At 44.3% G+C, this 22,308-nt stretch overlaps 1 protein-coding gene across 1 annotated transcript; it reads left to right on the top strand.

The window, feature by feature from the left end:
• Positions 1-8: 8 nt before the first annotated feature.
• LOC120612394 (uncharacterized) lies at positions 9-21,503 on the top strand. Its single transcript, XM_039874823.1, has 7 exons — positions 9-29; positions 435-662; positions 768-958; positions 2,129-3,201; positions 18,421-18,491; positions 18,763-18,948; positions 20,386-21,503. Exons 1-7 carry the CDS (start codon positions 9-11, stop codon positions 21,469-21,471), a joined length of 2,856 nt encoding a protein of 951 aa, XP_039730757.1. The 3' UTR covers positions 21,472-21,503.
• The last annotated feature ends 805 nt before the right edge of the window (positions 21,504-22,308 follow it).

Here is a 22,308-nt window from a genome sequence, read left to right as displayed (position 1 = left end):
CTTTCGCCATGCGGATCTTGAGATACTTGGTCAGAAAAGGCAAGATTTTAGTTAGGAAAGGGAAAAATTCCAGGCCGCCTAGAGCACAGCGCAGACTTCTGAGCCCAGAACACTGAAGCCCACAGGATTCTCCGACCCTGCATCATCTCTAGCCTCAGGCAGCAGTGGCCAGAGGTCGTGCACCTGCACATGGTGTTATCAGGAGTCTCCGAAAGTGGAGGTGTTGGAGGTGTTGGACGTGAGGGGTGCCCCAGGTCGTAGAGTGGAAGCAGCCCAGCACCCACAAGGAGTCCAGGGATGGTGCGGAAGGAGGACTGCGGGGAGCACCCATTACTGTCAGTCTTGGGAGCCACCGGGCATGGCCGCTAGTCTCAGGCCCCCAAACATTTCCACCTGGGGTTCAGAGGGAAACCAGGGCCTTGGTGTGAGTCCAGGTGACTGGCTCAGCAGAGAGAGAGAAGGCCCAGGCCCTGCTGAGGGTCAGTGAAAGGCCCGCGGGGGAAGGTCCTCCTGGACACGCCCCAAACGCGTCCCCAGCACGTCAGTCACCCGCACAGCCCCCTGCCCGGAAGGCCTGGACTCAGGTGACCGGAAGTGGCCCCATCGCACCTCCTGTGAGCCAAGCTGCGGAGCGTGAGGCCTCGTGTGAGCTGCCGCCTTGGGTGAGCAGAAGCCCCGTGGCCTGTCTCTGTCGAGATGTGAAGTGCCCTGATCCAGAAGTGTGGGCCAGGCCCTACCACCCCAATCCCCCTTTTCCCTGAAGACAGGTGGTCACGCCCTGCCCCACCCCGCCCCTGCTCTCTGCCCGGGAGGCCCCATCATGGCTCGTAGGCCCCAAGTCCAGTGGCTGCCGCGTAGCGTTGTCGGAGAATAACGGCTTCGGCCGGAGGCGGGTGGACTTCGGCTGTGCGGAGCAGAGGGAGAATGTCCAGGCCCCACAGAGTGAGGGAGAACCCTCGTGCGGAATGCAGGACCTCAGACCCCACTCCTGACTTCAGCCCGGGAGGGTCCGGGAGGGACGGAGATGGAGGTGCTTCCTCACTTGGTCCTCAGGACAGTCGGGGAGGTGGGGCCCTGGTTAAGGGGCTGGAAGCGGGGCAGCAGAGGGAGGATTTCCAGGTCATGGGTAGAGTCAGGGTGAGAGGCACGGTCACTGCGCGTACCACGAGTCTCATAATAGAGAGGACACCTCGGAATGCATGCCACTGTCACTCAAGGAGGCCCAGGCTTCTGTCAAACAGAATCGCCCCTGAATTCCTCCTAAGGTCACAGAGACGTGAGCCTTTTGCCTGAGCGGTGTGGTCACAGTTCAGTAGAGGGAAGAGTCTTAGATATATCCAGAAGTTCAAACGGGGTTTCAGTGAGACGTGTCGGGAGCATTGCTGAGGGGACCTCAGCTTGCCCGGTGCATCTTGCACTTGGGAGAAGCCAGGCAAGTGCAGGCAGAGCAGGCCACACTCTCTGCTCTTGGTGGCTCCGGGGTAGGTGCTGACCTCACTATGAGACAGGCTTCAAGCAAAGGGAGACAGGGGACCCTGGCCCTCGCAGTGCCAAAAGGAAACAGTGCAGACCGAGGGGCCACCCGCTCACCCTGAATGCATGGGGAAGGTAAAGCCAACAGTCAGCTGAAAGGGGGGCCCTCAGGACCTACCTATATGCCATGTTGCATTCAGAAAGAACATACCTCCAACCGGCCAGGACAGACAGGGCCCAGGGATGCGCTGGATCCGCGTGCTCTCCGCCAGAAGCACCATTATCTTCCTTATGACGGCAGGGATGTTTGAAGTGTCAGCTTCAGGGCAGCGACGGGGACTGGGGAACCTGGTCGGGACAATAATTAACATAAAGATCCTGACAGTGAACTGAGAACACTTCCCAAACCCAGGACACAGGGTCCCCCTTGCTAGCCCCTGCTGTCACCCAGTAACACCTAGGGAGGGCTGAATGGCTGTGTCCCAGGGACACACTGACATTTTCTGCATGGCTCTCAGGGGAATGGCTGATGAGAGCAGGGTCCTGAGAGTTCCTAGAGCACTGCTCTCAGACCCTGCATAGGCAGCCTTGGGCAAAGCCGAGGTGGAACCTTCCCGCCGAGGGGACACATACCATGTCATTCTCCCTCCTCCAGGTACCCGCTTCCTCTACTCTTCTGCCTGCGGCGTTGCCTGCTGTCCCTGACCAGTGACATCATGCCTCGGGGTCAGAAGAGTAAGCTCCGTGCTCGTGAGCAACGCCACCAGGCTCGCAATAAGGCCCATGCTCAGAGGTCTGATGAAGCTACAGCCATGGAGGAAGAGCTTCCCTCCAGCTCCTCTGCCCTGGAAGCTCCTTCCCAGAGCACGTCACCGACCGAGTCAGATAGCAGTTTCCAGGCGTCGGGAGGGGCCTCAGCCACCGCCACCACCACCACCTCTCCAGGCGCAGATAAGACAAGCTCTGATGATGGCGAGGAAAGCCAAGATGAAGCAGTTTCTTATTCCCTTGCTTCATCTGCTCACAGGTCAGGCCGTACGTCTCCCACTGTGAAGGTGGATTCGGTGGAGCAGTTCCTCCTGCACAAGTTCAAAGTGAACCAACCCATTTTGAAGAAAGACATCGAGAAGATCCTGGGAGAGGAACACCAGGACAAATACGCTGAGATCCTCAAGAAGGCCGCCGAGCGCATTGAAGTTGTCTTCGCGATTGATCTGAAGGAAGTCGACTCAAACATGTACAAGTTTATCAGCAAACTGAACATCCCCAATAATGGGAGGCTGCGTGCAGGCAGGGGCTGGCCCAAGACCGGCCTTCTGATGAATATCCTGGGCTTCATCTTCATGAAGGGCAACTGCGCCACTGAGGAAGACCTCTGGGTGTTTCTGAAATTGTTCCAAATATATCCTGGGAAGAAACACATCATCTATGGAGAGCCGAGAAAACTCATCAGTAAAGATCTGGTGAATCTGAAGTACCTGGAGTACCGCCAGGTGCCTGGCAGTGATCCACCTCGCCATGAGTACCTGTGGGGCCCTAGAGCTCATGCTGAGACCAGCAAGATGAAAGTCCTCCACTTTTTGGCCAAAGCCGGAGCCACGGTGCCTAGTGCCTTCTCACAGTATGAAGAGGCCTTACGAGAAGAAAGGGCACGCACCAGAAGTGCAAGGAGGGCTGGCACTAGTGCCACAGCAAGGCCTGATTCCATGGCCCCGTCTTCTTCCACCCGTAGTGCACACTGAGGATCTTTTTTTTGTCTTCAAGACAAAAAAGATCGAATCACAGCAGAGTTTTTCGTGGAAGTGTTGAAGAATTCCACAGTTAAAGTTTGGGAAAATGGAATATAAAATAAATAAATAAATAAAACGTCATCAACCTTGATTTGCCTTATTGTTCTCAGTCTTTCCTTTTGTAAATTGATTTATACCTCAATATACTTAGCTTATTGAAGAATGTCAGAGATAGTAACTCTTAACAAGTTAGTCCTCTGACTCAATTTCTCTTCTATTCCCCAAACTTATGTGAGCATCTGCTCTTGGGAAGGGCCATGGTGGTATGGGGCCTGGTAAGAAAAAGAAGGCAGGGCCGCTGCCCATAGAATCGTGAGTCTGGAACCAGCTACCATGAAATGAAGACAGACAGATTCCCTGTAATTCAGAAAGCTCAACTGATAGGAAAGGGCGAAGAAGAGAAGAGGTTCCCCATGAGAGCAGTCAAGTGAAGGTTGCCCGAGGCAAGGCGGTTTGGGGCCAGACAGGGCAAGTCCTCCAGAGGGAGGTCATTTCAAGTAAGGCAGAATGGTGGGCTGGGGGAGACTCAAAGACTCAGGAGGAAAGCGCACACTCAGACCGGGTGTCTGAAAGTTTAGAGACTGAATACTGGAACAAAAACTGCTCTTAATAGCCACTTTGGGATCGTGGGTGGGATTCCTGGGGCAGTAACTGAAGGGGTCCTGAATTCCTGTCCCAGTGTGGTGAACGGAGCGCATAGACTAACTGGTTCGTGCCGAACGTTAAAAGCAGGCCCAGAGAAGAAAGGTGAGGTGCACATGACGACAATGCACAGTTTGGGGAATGTCTATGAGCTTCGTTTACTGTCCCTTGCCCCAAGGGTCCTTGACAGCTGACTCTACTCAGGTGCTGGCTGTTGTTCATTCCCAGCGCTGTCCTGAAATGCAGCGTCCTTCCACTGGGTCATTCCTAGTATAATCGGCTAGCCAACGCTGGATCCTGACCTGCTAGCCAGTTCTTCCCTGGCCATTCTCGTATGGATCTCCCCTGCTGCCAATGTAATAGACAACAGTAGAACAAAAACACTGATAGACTGTGTGACACTCAACACCCATATACATGTGTATGTGTATGTATTTTTGCATATGTATAACTATGTATATCAATATATATACACACAAATGTGCATAAGTGTGTATATATATATATATACACACATATATGTGTGTGTGTGTGTGTATATATATATATACACACACACACACATATATATATATGTATATGTATATGTATGAGAGAGAGAGACATTTACATACAGGAAGTAAAGTATAAACCTGCAGAGCAAAATATAAATAGGTCCCTCTCTGCTTGTGGAAAGAACAAAATTATTTAATTATATTATTTATGCTTTCCATTTTTACAAAACTGATGAAACGCATGAGTTCCCGTCATGATTATAAATTACTATTTGTAACGTAGAAGCACCAGGCCAGGAACCTGCACCTGGGCCTTGCACGTTCCAAAAATCCACTAGAGGGAGCAGTGGATTGAGACACCCCATTTATTATTCACAAAACAGGGAGGCCTCAGCACTGGGTGAGTTCGAGCTGTAGGAAAAGGCGTCCAGCCAAGACTAGGCCTTGGTCCATATGGGAGCAGAGGGGAGAGGGATCGCCTCATCCTGGGGGACAAGGCTCATCCCCGCGGATGAGAACAGGCCGTGCTGCTAGCTAGTGCAGGGGAGGTTTGGCTGGCCATGTCCTCAGGCAGAAGAGGCAGATAATGTCCATGGAACAGCCAAAGGTGCAGATAGTGTTCACGGGAGCAGCGGGAAGTGTCCTTGGGGACAAGCACAGCCTGGCGAACTCTGTCCACTGTCCTCCTTGAAGCTGCTGACCCAGCGGTCCTCTTTGTCTTCTGTGGATGTGGAGGGGATACGTTTGAATGAACCCCACACTATTCAAAATAGGATTTAGAAACGCATTTGTCAGGGTTCTCCTGATAAAGTGAACCAAGAGGATGGAATTATATTTATGTTTATATTTTATAAGTCATTGGCTCACGTGATTAATGGAGGCTGACAAGTCCCACGATCTGCAGGGTCAGTGGACAAGCAGGAGACCCAGGAGAGCCGATGGTGCAGTTCCACACTGAAGGCTCAAGGCCTGGGATGAGCTGATGTCTTCGTCAGAGTCTGAAGACAGAGAAAATCCAGTGTCCCATCTGAGGCAACCAGGCAGGAGGAATTCTTCCTCACTCAGGGGAGAGTCGGACTTGTTCTATTCAGACCTCCCCAATTGTAGGGGTGCACCCACACTGAGGGGGTTGGTCTGCTTCCCCCAGCGTACCAATTTAGATGTTAATATCATCGAAAACACCCTCCCAGAAACACCTGGAATAGTGTATGAACTTGGCGTCCCACAGCCCAAAGGGACACATAAATTTAACCATCAGATGACCAAAGATAAACACACATTCTCTGTCTTACCCCTTTTCTAATCACAGGAAAATCCTACATCTAAGTATTAGGCTAGCCCCACATAAAGAACTTAAAGGACACCCTCAGGAAAAACTTTTCAGTTATATTTTAAAAGTAGAAATTACATACAGTTGTTTCTTGATCAGTGCCAGCATGGAGGCACTGATTCCTCACACAGTTAAACATCAATACACATTAAAGGTAAGGTAACATTCCTCTGATAACAGACATTATATAAGATACTATTTTGCTAGCACAGATGCTGTAGCTATCCTGTCTACCTTGAAGGCGAATCCTGCCTGCCTTGAAGGCGAATCCTGCCATGTTTGGAATGGCTTATAGACAGGACAATGTCTCATGAAAATGCAGGCTGTGTTTAGATAAGGGTGTTAGACCATAAGCTATAGTCAGAAAAACAGAAAAACAACTCTAAATCCTACAGACAAAAGGACATGAATTCTGCCGAATAAATGATGGAAGCTTGAAAATAGACTTTTCTTGGTCACTTCCAGTTGACAGGCCAGCATGAAAGCAGCTTGACCTGTACGCCCACCTTCTCAATGAAAATGAGCTGAACCTACTGAAAAGGAACAACTCTTTTTTGATCCGTCAGAGAAATGAGGTCACTAGGCTAACTGCTTTCCACCACGGTGAAGAGACAGAAGTCAGACTGGTGGATTCAGAGAATCACAGCTCCCTGGAGCAGAGGGCCAAGAGCAGAAACCAGTGTGGGAGCCAGTACCATGATCGGGCGACACAAAGTATGTTTGACAACTTGCTGGATGCTCAGTGTAGACTAGCTTAAGAGTTAAAAACTCCAGGTAGGTCTAGTCTGACAGGGAATCCTAACCTTCTGGTGAGTTTTATCTTGGGGAGCCCTACCAGGTTCTCGCAGAGAAGAATGAAGGTCCAACAGAAACGTCCCTGTGGTTCCAGCAGGGGAAAGAGAAAGTCTCCACTGTGAAAGATGCCAAACACAATCTGTTCTTCATAACAAAGCCTGTCCAAAGAGAAAGATTCACCAGAACACAAGAGACTAGGGTTTTACTAGAGCCTGAACAATCTGGAGGAGGGGAATGCCCAGGGTAGGCCCTCTCCACTTCTTTGACCTGAGGGGTGAAGAAAGGAGAAGCACTTAGGAAATCATAGCCCAGGGTACAGGCTCACTTTAAATTCAGACCTAATCCTCCCAATAGAGATCAAGACTTCTTCCCCCATGCTTTACCACCTCACCCACACAGCTCGCATATGATAACTAATGATTACAACCGGAAGGTCTGCACATCTCAGACCTTGTTTAAGAAAAGACTAGGAGTTTGGAGAAACATGTCAGAGTGAGAGACATCCCCAGATCTCTCCCCTTGAAACAACAATAAGCTGAAATCTAAAACTCAACAAAAAATACTGATTCTGCACACCAACACATCTGAGCATGGGATCTGCGCATAAGAGCTACCACAGGTCAGAACCCCGGGTGTCCGGCAGTGGACTGGGAGAAACAAAGAAGCTGCCTCCACAGCTGCTGGAGCTCCTTGAAGGAGGAGGGGGAGGGGAGAAGGTAAAGCAAGTTCCCTGAAGATTCCTGCCTGGGAGTACTGTGAGCTCCATGCAGCCAGTGGTAGGGCCTAATCATCAGGGCACAGAGCAGAGAAGCAGTACAACAGAGAAACAAGAGTTGATTTTTACCGGCCGCAGTTGCAAAACTGAGGCTGAGCTGCAGCCCCCAACCCCCAACCCCAAACACAAAAGGCCCCTTCCCCTTTATCCTCAGAGACCGTTCACGGTGAAGTCCTAGGGAAATCTGAGGAAATGCTACAGAAACTGTCGATAACACTGACTGGGCCTGAGACTGAGAGTAGTGAGCATGATAAAACACCCATAGGGAAAAAAAATGGCATCATTAAAGCTCTAAATAAACCAGGAATCCAAGAGGCTTAGATGCGACCTACTGGAAACCAAAAGAAAAACGCCTTCTTTACAACAGGCTAAAGAGAGACCTTTATATAATAAATCTTATTTCTGGAAAAACAAGAGAATACAATTCCATTAATGCCCAGGCAGAGAAATAGTCCATTAAACACCATGAACAACCAAGGTGACAAGGCATCTCAGAAAGAAAGCAAAAAATCTCTAGAAAAGAAGCTGACAGGCATAGAAATATGTGACTTAAATGACAGAGAATTCAGGATGGTACTTCTGAAAACAGTGAGATCCGAAACGAGTCATATCAACAATTTCAGAAATTGCAAAAACAACTAGATGAGCAGAGCGAGGAGATTGAAACCCTCAAAAAGAACCAAATAGATCTTCTGGAGATAAAAAAAAAACACACTGCAAGAGCTGAAAAATGAAATAGCAAGCTTGGGAAATAGAGTCAACCAAATGGAGGAAAGAATCAGTGATATTGAGGACATAAATCTAGAAATAAATCAGAATGAAGAAGAAAGAAACCGAAGAATGAAAAATAATGAAAGAGAAATACAAGAACTAGCTGATACCATCAGGAGAGGAAACATAAGTATAATGAGCATTATCGAAGGCGAGGAAAAGGAGCAGGGACTGGAAAGCATTTTCAGACAAATAGTGTATGACAATTTCCCAAATCTAAGGAATGAGCTGGAACTTGGAATTCAAGAAGTCAACAGAACACCCAATTATCTCAACCCAAAGAGGCCTTCACCAAGACACACTGTATTGAAATTATTAAAAATCAATGACAAAGATAGCATTCTTAGGGCAGCCAGGAAGAAGCAAACAGTAACTTATAAAGGAAAACCCACTGGATTATCATCGGACTTCTCAGCACAGAACCTACAAGACAGAAAGAATGAAATCAAATATTTAAACTATTAAGTGAAAAGAATTACCAGCCTAGAATAATGTAACCAGTTAAGTTCTCCTTTAGATATGAAGGAGAAATTAAGACCTTTCCAGACATACAAAAATTGAGGGAATTCTCCACAATGAGGCCTGCAATACAGGAAATACTGAAAGGGTCAGCTCACCTAAAAAAGTGAAAAACAAACAAACAAAATACATAATTAGGAATAAAGTGACTATCAGGAAAATAGAAGCAGAGGAGTGCAATCCTTACAAAGAACAGGGCGTTATGAGCTTAAATAATAGGAAGAGAATAGCTATAACAAGATAGTAATGAACGTTCAGCAGACATAGAAACAAATTGAGATAACAATGACTGAAAAAGGGAGGATTCAAAGATCCAAATTCACAGAGGGGAATGGAGATAAGGCACACACAGAAAAAAATGGATGACTGTGTATACATAACTATCTTTTTCATATTTGTAATGGTAACCACACATCATAGAGTCAGAACTGAAGTATATAACTTAAAACAAGAAGAACCAGAGGGAAAACCCACAAAAGCCAACCAAAATAAAGAAAACAGAAACACAAGGACAAGGAAGCAATGGAAACACCGAGCTACTAGAAAGCAAAAGATAAAATGGCTATAAAAAGACCTTATGTTTCAATAATCACCCTAAATGTAAATGGACCGATAAAAAGGCACAGACTTGCAGAATGGATCAAAAAACAAAACCCAACCATATGCTGCCTCCAGGAGACACATCTCAGCTCCAAAGACAAACATAGCCTCAAAGTGAAAGGGTGGAAAATGATATTTCAAGCAAATGGCATACAGAGAAAAGAAGGAGTAGCAGTACTAATATTGGACGAAATAGACTTCAAAATAAAAAAGGTAAAGAAAGATACTGAGGGACATTTCACAATGATAAAGGGAATCATGCACCAAGAAGACATAACACTTATTAATATCTATGCTCCCAATCAAGGAGCCCTGAGTTATGTAAAGCAATTACTAACAGAACTAAACGGGGAAACAGACCAAAACACTATCATAGTAGGGGACCTAAATACACCACTGTCGAGTGTGGACAGATCATGCAAACAGAAAATCAATAAGGAAATAACATCCTTATATGACACATTAGACCAACTGGACATAATTGACATTTACAGAGCCTTCCATCTCAAACAGCTGCTTATACATTCTTCTCTAGTGCACGTGGAACATTCTCAAGGGATGACCACATACTGGGACACACATATATAGCCTCAAATATAAGAGGGTTGAAATCATACCAACCGTATTATCTGATCACAATGCTTTGAAACTAGAGATCAACTGTAAAAAGAAAGTGAGAAGAATCACAAACACCTGGAGATTAAATAACATGCTACTGAAGAATGACTTGGTCAGAGAAGAAATAAAAAGAGAAATCAAGACATATATAGAAATGAATGATAATGATAGTCCAACATATCAAAACTTTTCGGACACAGCAAAAGTGGTAATAAGAGGAAAGTCCACTATAGGCTTATAACCAAAAACAAAAACAAGCCCAACCAAACAACCTAACACTTCATCTTAAGAAACTGGAAAAGCAAGAACAAATGAAGCCCACAATCAGCAGAAGGAAAGAAATAATCAAAATTAGAGCAGAATCAAATGAAATTGGGAAAAAAAATAGAAAACATAAATGCATCAAAGAGCTGATTTTTTGAGAAGGTTAATAAAATGGACAAACCCAAGGCTAGACTCACTAAAGAAAAAAGAGAAAGGACGCAAATAGAATCAGGAATGAAAAGGAGAAATTACGAGAGACACCGCAGAAATACAAAGGATTATACAAGAATACTACGAAAAAGTATATAACGCCAAATTTAATAACCTAGAAGAAATGGACCAGTACTTAGAAAGATACAACCTTCCTAGACTGAATCAAAAAGAACTGGAAAATCTAAATAGACCGATCAGCAGTATGGAAATTGAAACAATCACCAAAAACCTACCAAAAAGTAAAAGTCCGGGACCAGATGGCTTCAACAGTGAATTCTACCAAACCTACAAAGAAGATTTAATACCTATTCTCCTCAAACTCTTCCAAAAAATCGAAGAGGAGGCAATATTTCCCAACTCATTTTATGAGGCCAGTATTACTCTCATACCAAAATCTGGGAAAGATAACACAAAACAAGAAAACTATAGACCAATCTCTCTCACAAACACAGATGCAAAAATCCTAAATAAGATACTAGCGAACCGAATACAACAACCTATTAAAAAGATTATGCACCACAATCGATTGCACTTCATCCCAGAGGCACAGGGATGGTTCAACATATGCAAATCGATTAATGTGATACACCACATAAACAAATTAGAAACTAAGAATCACATGATCATATCAATAGATGCAGAAAAAGCCTTCGACAAGATACGGCATCCATTTATGATCAAAACACTTAACAAAATTGGTATAGAAGGAAAGTACCTCAACATAATAAAGTCCATCTGTGACAAACCCTCAGCCAACATGATACTTAATGGTGAAAAACTAAAAACCTTCCCTCTAAGATCTGGAACACGGCAAGGCTGTCCACTATCACCACTGTTATTCAGTATAACATTGGAGGTCCTAGCAAGTGCAATCAAACAAGAGAAAGATATAAAAGGCATCCAAATAGGAAACAAAGAAGTCAAACTGTCACTATTTGCGGATGGCATGATTCGCCACATAGATAACCCTAAAGACTCCACATGAACACTACTAGAAATAATGAGCAAATACAGTAAAGTCTCTGAATATAAAATCAGTGTTCAAAAATCCATAGCATTCCTATACTCTAATAATGATGTGTAAGAAGTGGAAAAAATAATTCCTTTTGCAATTGCAACAAAACAAATAAAATACCTAGGAATAAATTTAACGAAACAAGTGAAGGACCTATGTAATGAAAACTACAAGACCTTATTAAAAGAAATCGAAGAGTATACAAAGAAATGGAAAGATATTCCGTGTTCTTGTATGAGAAGAATCAACATAGTTAAAATGACCATATTACTCAAAGCATTATACAGATTTAACGCAATCCCCACCAAAATCTCATTGGCATTTTTTAAAGAAATGGAACAAAAAAATCATCAGATTTGTATGAAAGCACAAAAGACTCAGAATTGCTAAAGCCATCCTGAGAAAAAAGAACAAGGCTGGAGGCATCACTCTGCCTGACTTCAAATTATACTACAAAGCGACAGTAATCAAAAGGGCATGGTATTGGCAGCAAAAGAGACACATGGACCAGTAGAACAGAATCGAGAGTCCAGAAGTAAACCCATATTTATATGGGCAAAGAATTTTCAACAACAAAGCCAAAAACATACAGTAAAGAAAGGAAAGCCTCTTCAATAAATGGTGCTGGGAAAACTGGAAAGCTATCTGCAAAAGAATGAAACTAGACTGTTGTCTATCATCACACACCAAAATTAACTCAAAATGGATTAAGGACTTAAATATAAGACCAGAAACAATAAAATGCATAGAAGAAAACATAGGAACGAAACTCAAGGACCTTGGGCTTAAAGAGGATTTTATGAATTTTATGACTTCAAAGGCAAGGAAAGTAAAAGCAAAAATAAATGAATGGGACTACAGCAAACTAAAAAGCTTCTGCTCAGCAAAAGAAACCATCGACGAGGTAAAAAGACAACCATCTGAATGGGAAAATATATTTGCAAGCAATGCCTCCGATAAGGGTCTAATATCCCAAATGTACAAAGTCCTCATACAACTCAATAACAACAATAAAACAAATGATCCAATCAAAAAATGGACAGAGGACCTGAACAGTCACTTCTCCCTAGAAGACACATAAACTGCCAACAAATATAAAAAAAGGTGCTCAACATCACTAGCTATTAGGGAAACGTAAATCAAAACAACAATGAGATACCATCTCACACCTGTGAGAATAGATATACTCCACAGGACAAGTAATAACAAACGTTGGAGAGGATGGGGAGAAAAAGGAACCCTCATACACTGCTGGTGGGACTGCAAATTGGTATGGCCACTACGGAAAACAGTATGGATCCTCAAAAAACTAAGAACTGATCTACCATATGACTCAAAATGGAGAGAAGACAAAATTACTAAAACCAAAAATGAAAGAGAGGCCATCACTAATGATTTCATGCACATTAAAAGACAGTAAAGAAATATGATGAACAACTCTAGGCCTACGATTTTGATAAGCTACATGAAATGGACCAATTCCTTCAAAGACACAATCTGCCAAGACCTATAAGAAGGCAAAGAGACATCTCAATAGACTTATCTATTAATAGAAATTGAATCAGGAATGAGTACACCTCCCGAAACAGAAAAGCACCATCTCAGTTGGATTCTCTAGTGAATTGATCCAGTCTTTAGGAAGAAATGATTTATAGAAAATACTAATTTCTACCAATAAGCACATGAGAAGAGGCCTAACACCGTATATCAGTAGGAAATGGTGCAGCCACATGGCAAGACAGATTTGCAGAATCTTACAAAAGTAAACATACTCTTCCCAGACAATCCAGCAACTGCACTCCGTGACATTGACCCAAAGGAGTTGAAAACTTATGTCCCCACAGAAACCTGCACACAAATGCTTATAGCAGCTTTATTCATATTTGCCAAAACACGGAAGCAACCAAGAAGTCCTTCAGTAGGGAAGCGATAAATGCATTCGGACAATGGAAGCTTGATCAACGATAAAAAAACGAATGAGCTCTCAAGCCATGAAAAGATAAGGAAGACTCCTAAATGCATATTAGTACATGAAATGAGCCAATCTGGAAAGGCTACAGGCCATAGAGTTTCAACTATATGACATTCTGGAAAGGCTAAACTATGGAGACAGTACCAAGATCAGGGGGTTCAGGGCGATGGACGGAGGAATGAATTAGTGAAGCACAGGGGTTTTTAGAGCAGTGAATCTGCTCTGTATAGCACTGTAGCGCTAGATCCTTTTCATTATGTATTCACCAAAACCCACAGAATGCACAACACAAAAAGCAACCCTAAGTTAAGCTGTGTACTTAGTTAATAATAATGTACCAATATTGGCTTATTCACAGTAACGGGTATACTACATTATAGCAAGTTGGAATGTTAATAATACGAGAAACTGTGGGTGAGGGTGTGAGAGGGTATATGGGATCTCTCGTCCCAATATTTCCGTAAACTTAAATCTGCATGAAAAAAGAACATTTATTTTTTTTAAAAAACCTTCTAAGTTATATACTTAAGATAAATTCTGTTTTCCGGGATAATCTGAATGTTGTAGTTGTCCCCATCTTTTCATTGAATTTTTCATGTGCAACCTCCTTTTCCATTTATGAAGAAAAGCTACTCTTGTTACTAGCAGTTTTAGTTTTTTAGTTGTTTAGTTACTAGCAGTTTTAGTTACTAGCAGTTTTCATTGTTTGGCCCTAATCATGAAACCTCCTTCAAATAACTGTCTTTTTCCTAGTGTCCATATGCATGAACACGCACACACTGAAAAAATTATGAGAGCATTAAGAGAGATATATTCAACTGGTACAAAATGTGAGCACTGCTTTATAGCACTATTGTTGGCAAAAGTCCAAGTGGTACTTACAGGGATATTTATTGAAGTGAAGAGATTAATTAGACAATGTTTGATACATTCAAACAATTCAAGAACAGCAGATTCAACACAAAGAAGTAAAAATTAAGAAATAATGGCGATAAATGCAAAGTGATGAATTAGAAGACAGTAGAGACAACTAGTGAAAAAATTCGTATCATAATTTTATAAGTATTACAATCATAAATGAAAGAAGAAGAAATCAGCCATACCACATAAATAAAATTCTGCACTCTCTAGGTGTAGAAGAGATGAGCACTTACAAGAGATCCCTATAAATAAGAATTACCAACATCTCCAGATAACAAAGGGGGCCAAGGACAAAGTTACTACCGAAATCAGTAATAAAGAAAGCAGTTCAGGTAAGAAAATCAAAGGAATTTTAGAATTAGAGGATTAACATCCTGTAGCCAAAAATATTTATAGATAAAGGGGATGACAGCGAACATCACCAAAAGGGAGACACAGACATGATGGATCCCCAGATGGAAATGCACAGTGTTCCCTCTACAGTGTGCTTGCAGGCAACCAAACAAATACCTGCACCGTAACGTAAACGAGATGCTCCCCTCTCAAAATGGAGGCTTCTTTGCGATGCTTGTCAGATAACTCGGTTCATTATTCTGCTCTGTAATGTTGTATAGATTTGAGAATTTCCATAATAGAAGGATTTTCTTTAAACATCATGTGTTTCATATGTGAACTGAAGTAAAATAGAGCATTTTTAGCAAATTTTAAATGATTAAAGAGGTCCACAGAGAAATAGAAATCTTCCATCCGCATAATACAAACAGAAACTACAGTCCAATGTGAGGCAACATCAAAATCCTATACAAAGTTAAAGAGAGGCTGGAGAAAAAGAAGTGTCTGAGCAGTAAATATGCTTTCGTACAGGAAAGAGAATATCATAGATATGTCAATTCTCCTTAACACATTTACAGACTTCTTGCCTTACTTAAAACTGCAAGGGAGACAACCAAAGTCAGACCGCTGTTTCCCATAACGCAAATCCATCCTGGAAAAACAAAGAAGGAAACATAAAGGCAATATTAACAATAACAGCTAAACCACAGAAATGAAAAACCCCTGGGGCCACTAAGGCAGTGTTGAACTGGAACCTGTGTGCGGGCAGCTAGGCGAGTGCTCGGAGGATGGACTGTCCTGCAGCAGGCCATAGAGGCGGATTGAGAGGATCGGTCCGAGGGAGGATTTTAAAGTTTACCCCGGGATCCTTCCAGGGTGCCCTGGGCCAATGAAGTTCCACTGCTTCATCGAAGAAACCTGAGGCGGCCTCATAGCCCATGTGCCAGGACCACGGGGTAATAAGGGATGAAAGTGAGGAGTGTTTGTGGCCACATGAGTCCGGAGACTACAACACCCACCTGCAACTTGGCTAGTGGATGAGGCCGAGGCTATTATGACCATCATAATAGAATATCAGGCACGGAGTAAAGCAGACTAACAAGGATCACAGTAGTTGCACATCACGTCAGAAATTCACTACAGTAACAGGAGAGAAAAATTATTCGATCACGTGCCTAAGTAAAGAAAAAGCTTTCCATATAAGTTTACAAAATTCATGGTAATAACATTGAGCACGTTTTTCAGAATGAAATTTCCATGTCATAAAATCATCAGTAAATACACATAAATGTGACAAATTACATGCATTCCCAATAAAGTGGGACAAACACACAAAAGTATGACACCATACACATGGATGTGAAGAGATTGCAGAACACGGCCACGTACAACAGTAATAAAATCAATAAGAGGTATGAATAATGAAAAGAAACAGATAGTAATAGTATCAAAATGATCCTATATTTACATGTTTACAATAATAGGCAAAAGAATATTCAAATAAATAATAAACATCAAAAATGTTCTATATAGAAAATCACTGTAGCAAAATCAGAAGCCTGGTCACACATGATCAATAACATAAATTGGGAGGGGTTGGGTGGCTGGGCAAAAAGGTAAAGCAATACAGAAATGCAAATTAGTAGTTATGAAAGAGTCACAGGGTTGTAGATTATAGCATAGGGTATATAGTCAATATTATTGTAAGGGTTGTGTGTAGTGTCAGATGGATGCTACAGTACTCAAAGGGATCACTTTAAGGATTGTATAAATGTCTAATTTTTTTAAATTTAAAAAATAATAAACAAAATAGAGAAAATAAATTTTAAAAAGAAACAGATAATAATGGTACGAAAACAATCTATTATTTAAATATCTAAGTTAATAGCCAAACAGAATATTCAAATATACAAGGAACATTAAAAAATTGGTATACAGAAAATCATTGAACAAAATCAGAAGCCAGGTCACACATACTCAATCACCAATTACAACACGTAATGAAAGATATATATGAGTCACAACAGCAACAATATTTGAAAAGTAAAAAAAAACCTTTTCATAAAAATTCACACAAATTCATGGTAATAACTTTGAGGAACTTTATGAGAATTAAATTTCCATGTCATAAAATTATCAGCAAATACAGGTAAATGCGACATATTAGATGCATTCTCAATAATATCGGGATAAACACACAGAAGTACGACACCATAGACATGGATGTGAAGGGATAGCAGGACACAGCCACATACAAGAATAATAAAATCAAGAAATAGATAGTAATAGTAACAATATGATGCTATAATTTGAACGTTTAATAGAAAATAAAATATTAAAATATATAAGAATCATCCAGATGCTACTATATAAAAAATCACTGTAGCAAAATCAGAAGGCTAGTCACACATAAACAATCAGTAAATAGAACAAGTAATCGGAAATATAACACAACATCAACAATAATTAAAATGTACATAAAATGAAACCTGACTAAACTACAAGATCTCTATGGAGGCACAGATAAAACTTTACTGACAGAGTTAGATGAAAACAGTCTCAAATACAGGAGTATAATATGTTTGCTCAAGGGGACGGAATATTGTACATATGTCAGTTTTTATAGTTTTACAAATGTAGGGCCTTGCCCACAGCTTCCAAGATGAAAATCAAACTTGTGCTGCTGTTTTCTGGGCCTCAAATTCACCGTGGAAAAACTAAAGAAGGAATAAACAGAATATTGTCAATGATAACGATAAAACATGAGAACCCCCTGAAAAACAGTTAGCCTGGACAGAACTAGTACTTCTCTGGGGGGAGGTAGGGGCATGCACTGAAGGTGAGACAGGCCTGGAGGAGACAGAAATTCCTGAAGGAAAGATTTTGAAGTTCAGCCCTTGTTTCTCTGAGGCTGTGCTGGGACAAGGAATTCCTACTGTTTGGCTGAGGAAACTGAAGCAGTACCTCAGGGCTCACCTGCCAGGACCATGGAGGAATTATAGGACAGCATCGAAGTTTGGGACGGTTGAGGTAGTATGTATGTGTCCAGAGATTGTCCTGATAACCACCTGAAACTTTTTGTTGGTGAAGACTGGGCATTTTTCTTATAGTCTGAATAAAGTGTAAGGTATAAATGAATATAGAACAAGTGAACCACTTGGGAGCTACTGTATTAGCAAATTCAATATACAATAATTATTATTAACTACAGTCACCATACCTAAACATCAAGTAACTGCCATGTTACTGTCTTCTACTATGAGTTAACATTTTTTATAAGTTCCCTCTATAAGACATCATGTGATATTTGGATTTCTCAGTCTGCCTTAGTACCTTTATCATAATTTCCACTTAGGTACACTCATATTGTTGGAATGGAAGTAATTCTCAGCACATACCACATAAAAATAGTAACTCTAAAAGTTGACGTTATATAATTCAAATGTAGTAACCATTTCACAGATTATATATATATATATATATATATGTATTTATATACATACATATACACACACATACATATATATATAACCTGTGAATATATATATATAGAAATGTCAAATTGTATCTCAAATATAATTTTATTTGACAAAAATATAAATAAAAGTATTGAATACAATAGTAAGTAGCACAATAATGGCACATAAAGACAGAAATCTATTCAAACGCTCTCCACAATGACACACATGTCAGCCACCAGAGGCCCCAGGCTGAGCTGGCAAGCCAAAGAGCACCCCACTTTCGTCATGGGGTTCTTGAGAGACTTGGTCAGAAAAGGCAGGATTTTAGTTAGAAAAGGGAAAAATTGCAGGCCGCCTAGAGCACAGCGCACACTCCTGAGTCCAGACACTGGACCCCATGGGATTCTCCGGCCCTGCACCATCTCTGGCCTCAGGCAGCAGTGGCCAGAGGTCGTGCACCTGCACACGGTGTTATCAGGAGTCTTCAGGAGCGGAGGTGTTGGACGTGAGGGGTGCCCCAGGTTATAGAGTGGAAGCAGCCTAGCACCCACAAGGAGTCCAGGGATGGTGCGGAGAGAGGACTGAGAGGAGCACCCATTACTGTCAGTCTTGGGAGGCCCCAGGTATGGCCGCTAGCCTCAGGCCCCCAAACATTTCCACCTGGGGTTCACTGGGAAACGAGGGCCTTGGTGTGAGTCCAGCTGACCGACTCGGCAGAGAGAGAAGGTCCAGGCCCTGCTGAGGGTCAGTGAAAGGCCCGCGGGTGACTCCTCCAGGACACGCCCCCAAACGCGCCCCCCGGCACGTCAGTCACCCGCACACCCCCCGCCCGGAAGGCCTGGACTCACGTGACCGGAAGCGGCCCCGCCTCACCTCCTGTGAGCCAGGCTACGGAGCGTCAGGCCTGGTGTGAGCTGCCACCTTGGGTGTCCAGAAGCCCCGCGGCCTGTCGCCGTCAAAGTGTGAGTTGCCCTGATCCAGAAGTGTGGGCCAGGCCCGACCACCCCAATCCGCCTTTTCCCTGAAGACACGTGGTCACGCCCCACACCACCCCGCCCCTGCTCTCTGCCCGGGAGGCCCCATCATGGCTCTTAGGCCCCAAGTCCAGTGGCTGCCGCGTAGCGTTGTCGGGGAATAAAGGCTTCGGCCCGAGGCGGGTGGACTTCGGCTGAGCGGAGCAGAGGGAGAATGTCCAGGCCCCACAGAGTGAGGGAGAACCCTCGTGCGGAATGCAGGACCTCAGACCCCACTCCTGACTTCAGCCCGGGAGGGTCCGGGAGGGATGGAGAAGGAGGTGCTTCCTCACTTGGTCCTCAGGACAGTCGGGGAGGTGGGGCCCTGATTAAAGGGCTGGAAGTGGGGCAGCAGAGGGAGGATTTCCAGGTCATGGGAAGAGTCAGGGTGAGGGGCACGGTCACTGCGCGTACCACGAGTCTCATAATAGAGAGGATACCTTGGAATGCATGCCACTGTCACTCAAGGAGGCCCTGGATCCTGTCAGGCAAAATCACCCCTAAATTCCTCCTAAGGTCACAGAGACGTGAGCCTTTTGCCTGAGCGGTGTGGTCACAGTTCAGTAGAGGGAAGAGTCTTAGATATATCCAGAGGTTCAGACGGGGTTTCAGTGAGACCCGTCGGGAGCATTGATGGGGGGACCTCAGCTTTCCCGGTGCATCTTGCATTTGGGAGAAGCCAGGCAAGTGCAGGCAAATGAGGCCACACTCTCTACTCCTGATGGTTCAGGGATAGGTGCTGACCTCACTATGAGACAGGCCTCAAGCAAAGGGAGAGAGGGGGCCCTGGCCCTCGCAGTGCCAAGGGAGGAAACTGAGTGTAGACCGAGGGGCCACCCACCAACCCTGGATGGGTGGGGAAGGTAAAGGTAACAGTCAGGGAAAGGGGGGCTCTCAGGACCTACCTGGAGACCAGGTGAGCATTCCGAAAGAACTGAAGACTCCAACCGGCCAGGACAGAGAGAGCCCAGGGATGAGCTGGATCCGAGTGCGCTCCGCCAGAAGCGACATCTTTTTCCTTATGATGGCAGGGACGTTTGAGGTGTCAGCTTCAGGGCAGCAGAGGAGACTGGGGCCCCTGGTCAGGACAAACATTAACATAAAGATCCTGACAGTGAACCAAGAGCACTTCCCAATCCGAGGACACAGGGTCCCTCTGGCCAGCACCTACTGTCACCCAGTAACACCCAAGGAGGACTGAATGGCTGTGTCCCAGGGTCACACTGACATGCTCTGCAGGGCTCTCAGGGGACAGGCTGACTGGAACCGGAGCCCTGAGGGTTCCTAGAGCACTGCCCTCAGACCCTGCAGAGGTGGACTTGGGCAAAGCCGAAGTGGAACCTCCCTGCCGAGGGGACACACACCATCTCATTCTCCCTCTTCCAGGTGCCCGCTTCCTCTACTCTTCTGCCCGCGGCATTGCCTGCTGTCCCTGACATCATGCCTCGGGGTCAGAAGAGTAAGCTCCGTGCTCGTGAGAAACGCCGCCAGGCCCGCAATAAGTCCCACGCTCAGAGGTCTGACGAAGCTGCAGCCATGGAGGAAGAGCTTCCCTCCTGCTCCTCTGCTCTGGAGGCTCCTTCCCAGAGTGCGTCACCGACCGAATCAGGTAGCTGTTTCCGGGCGTCGAGACGGGCCTCAGCCACCACCACCACCACCTCTCAAGGTGCAGTTAAGTCAAGCTCTGATGATAGCGAGGAAAGCCAAGATGAAGCAGTTTCTTATTCCCCTGAGGTTTTCCCTGCTCAGAGCTCAGAAAGTACGTCTCTCACTGTGAAAGTGGATTTGGTGGAGCAGTTCCTCATGTACAAGTACAGAGTGAACCAACCCATTTTGAAGAAAGACATCGAGAAGATCCTGGGAGAGGAACACCAGGACCGATATGCTGAGATCCTCAAGAAGGCCGCCGAGCGCATTGAAGTTGTCTTTGCGATTGATCTGAAGGCAGTGGACTCAACTAAACACTTGTACGAGTTTGTCAGCAAACTGAAGATCCCCAATAATGGGAGGATGCGTTTAGGTGGCGGCTGGCCCAAGACCGGCCTTCTGATGAATATCCTGGGCTTCATCTTCATGAAGGGCAACCGCGCCAGTGAGGAAGACCTCTGGGAATTTCTGAATATGTTGCAAATATATCCTGGGAAGAAACACATCATCTATGGAGAGCCGAGAAAACTCATCAGTAAAGATCTGGTGAATCTGAAGTACCTGGAGTACCGCCAGGTGCCTGGCAGTGATCCACCTCACCGTGAGTACCTGTGGGGCCCTAGAGCTTATGCCGAGACCAGCAAGATAAAAGTCCTCCACTTTTTGGCCAAAGCCGGCACCATGGTTCCTAGTGCCTTACCACAGTATGAAGAGGCCTTACAAGAAGAAAGGGCACACACCAGAGGTGCAGGGAGGGCTGGCACTAGTGCCACAGCAAGGCCTGATTCCATGGCCCCGTCTTCTTCCACCCATAGTGCACACTGAGGATTTTCTTTGTCTTCAAGATAAAAAAGATCAAATCACAGAAGAGTTTTTTGTGGAAGTGTCAAAGTATCCCACAGTTAAAGTTTGGGATAATGGAATACAAAATAAAATAAAATAAAAAAAATAAAATAAAATAAATAAAATAAAATAAAATAAAACATCATCAACCTTATTTTGGCTTATTCTTCTGTTTTTCTTCTGTAAAATTGATTTATACCTCAATATACTTAGCTTATTAAAGAATGTCGGAGATAGTAACAAGTTAGTCCTCTGACTCAATTTCTCTTCTATTCCCAAACTTATGTGAGCGTCTGCTCTTGGGAAGGGCCATGGTGGTATGGGGCCTGGTAAGAAAAAGAAGGTGGAGCCACTGCCCATAGAATCGTGAGGCTGGAACCAGCTACCATGAAAGGAAGACAGATTCCCTGTAATTCAGAAAGCTCAACTGATAGGAAAGGGCAAAGAAGAGAAGAGGTTCCCCATGAGAGCAGTCAAGTGAAGGTTGCCCGAGGCAAGGCGGTTTGGGGCCAGACAGGGCAAGTCCTCCAGAGGGAGGTCATTTCGAGTGAGGCAGAACGGTGGGCTGCGAGAGACTCAAAGACTCAGGAGGAAAGCGCACACTCAGACCGGGTGTCTGAAAGTTTAGAGACTGAATGCTGGAACAAAAACTGCTCTTAACAGCCACTTTGGGATCGTGGGTGGGATTCCCGGGGCAGTAACTGAAGGGGTCCCGAATTCCTGTCCCAGTGTGGTGAATGGAGCGCATAGACTAACTGGTTGGTGCCAAACGTTAAAAGCAGGCCCACAGAAGAAAGGTGAGGTGGACATGAGGACAAT

This window comes from Pteropus medius, unplaced genomic scaffold (genome assembly GCF_902729225.1).
Source record: "Pteropus medius unplaced genomic scaffold, Ma_sr-lr_union100, whole genome shotgun sequence".
Classification (NCBI taxonomy): domain Eukaryota; kingdom Metazoa; phylum Chordata; class Mammalia; order Chiroptera; family Pteropodidae; genus Pteropus; species Pteropus medius.
Note: the sequence above shows the minus strand (reverse complement) of the source record. Positions and strands in the feature narration are given on the sequence as shown.

What these genes read in the sequence shown, in the direction of transcription:
- LOC120612394 (XM_039874823.1), top strand. Translation starts at nt 9, where the DNA reads ATGCGGATCTTGAGATACTTG. An exon ending in TGCGGATCTTGAGATACTTG is followed by an intron (nt 30 to 434) that starts GTCAGAAAAGGC and finishes GTGTGAGTCCAG; the next exon opens with GTGACTGGCTCAGCAGAGAG. An exon ending in CGTGTGAGCTGCCGCCTTGG is followed by an intron (nt 663 to 767) that starts GTGAGCAGAAGC and finishes CCCTGAAGACAG; the next exon opens with GTGGTCACGCCCTGCCCCAC.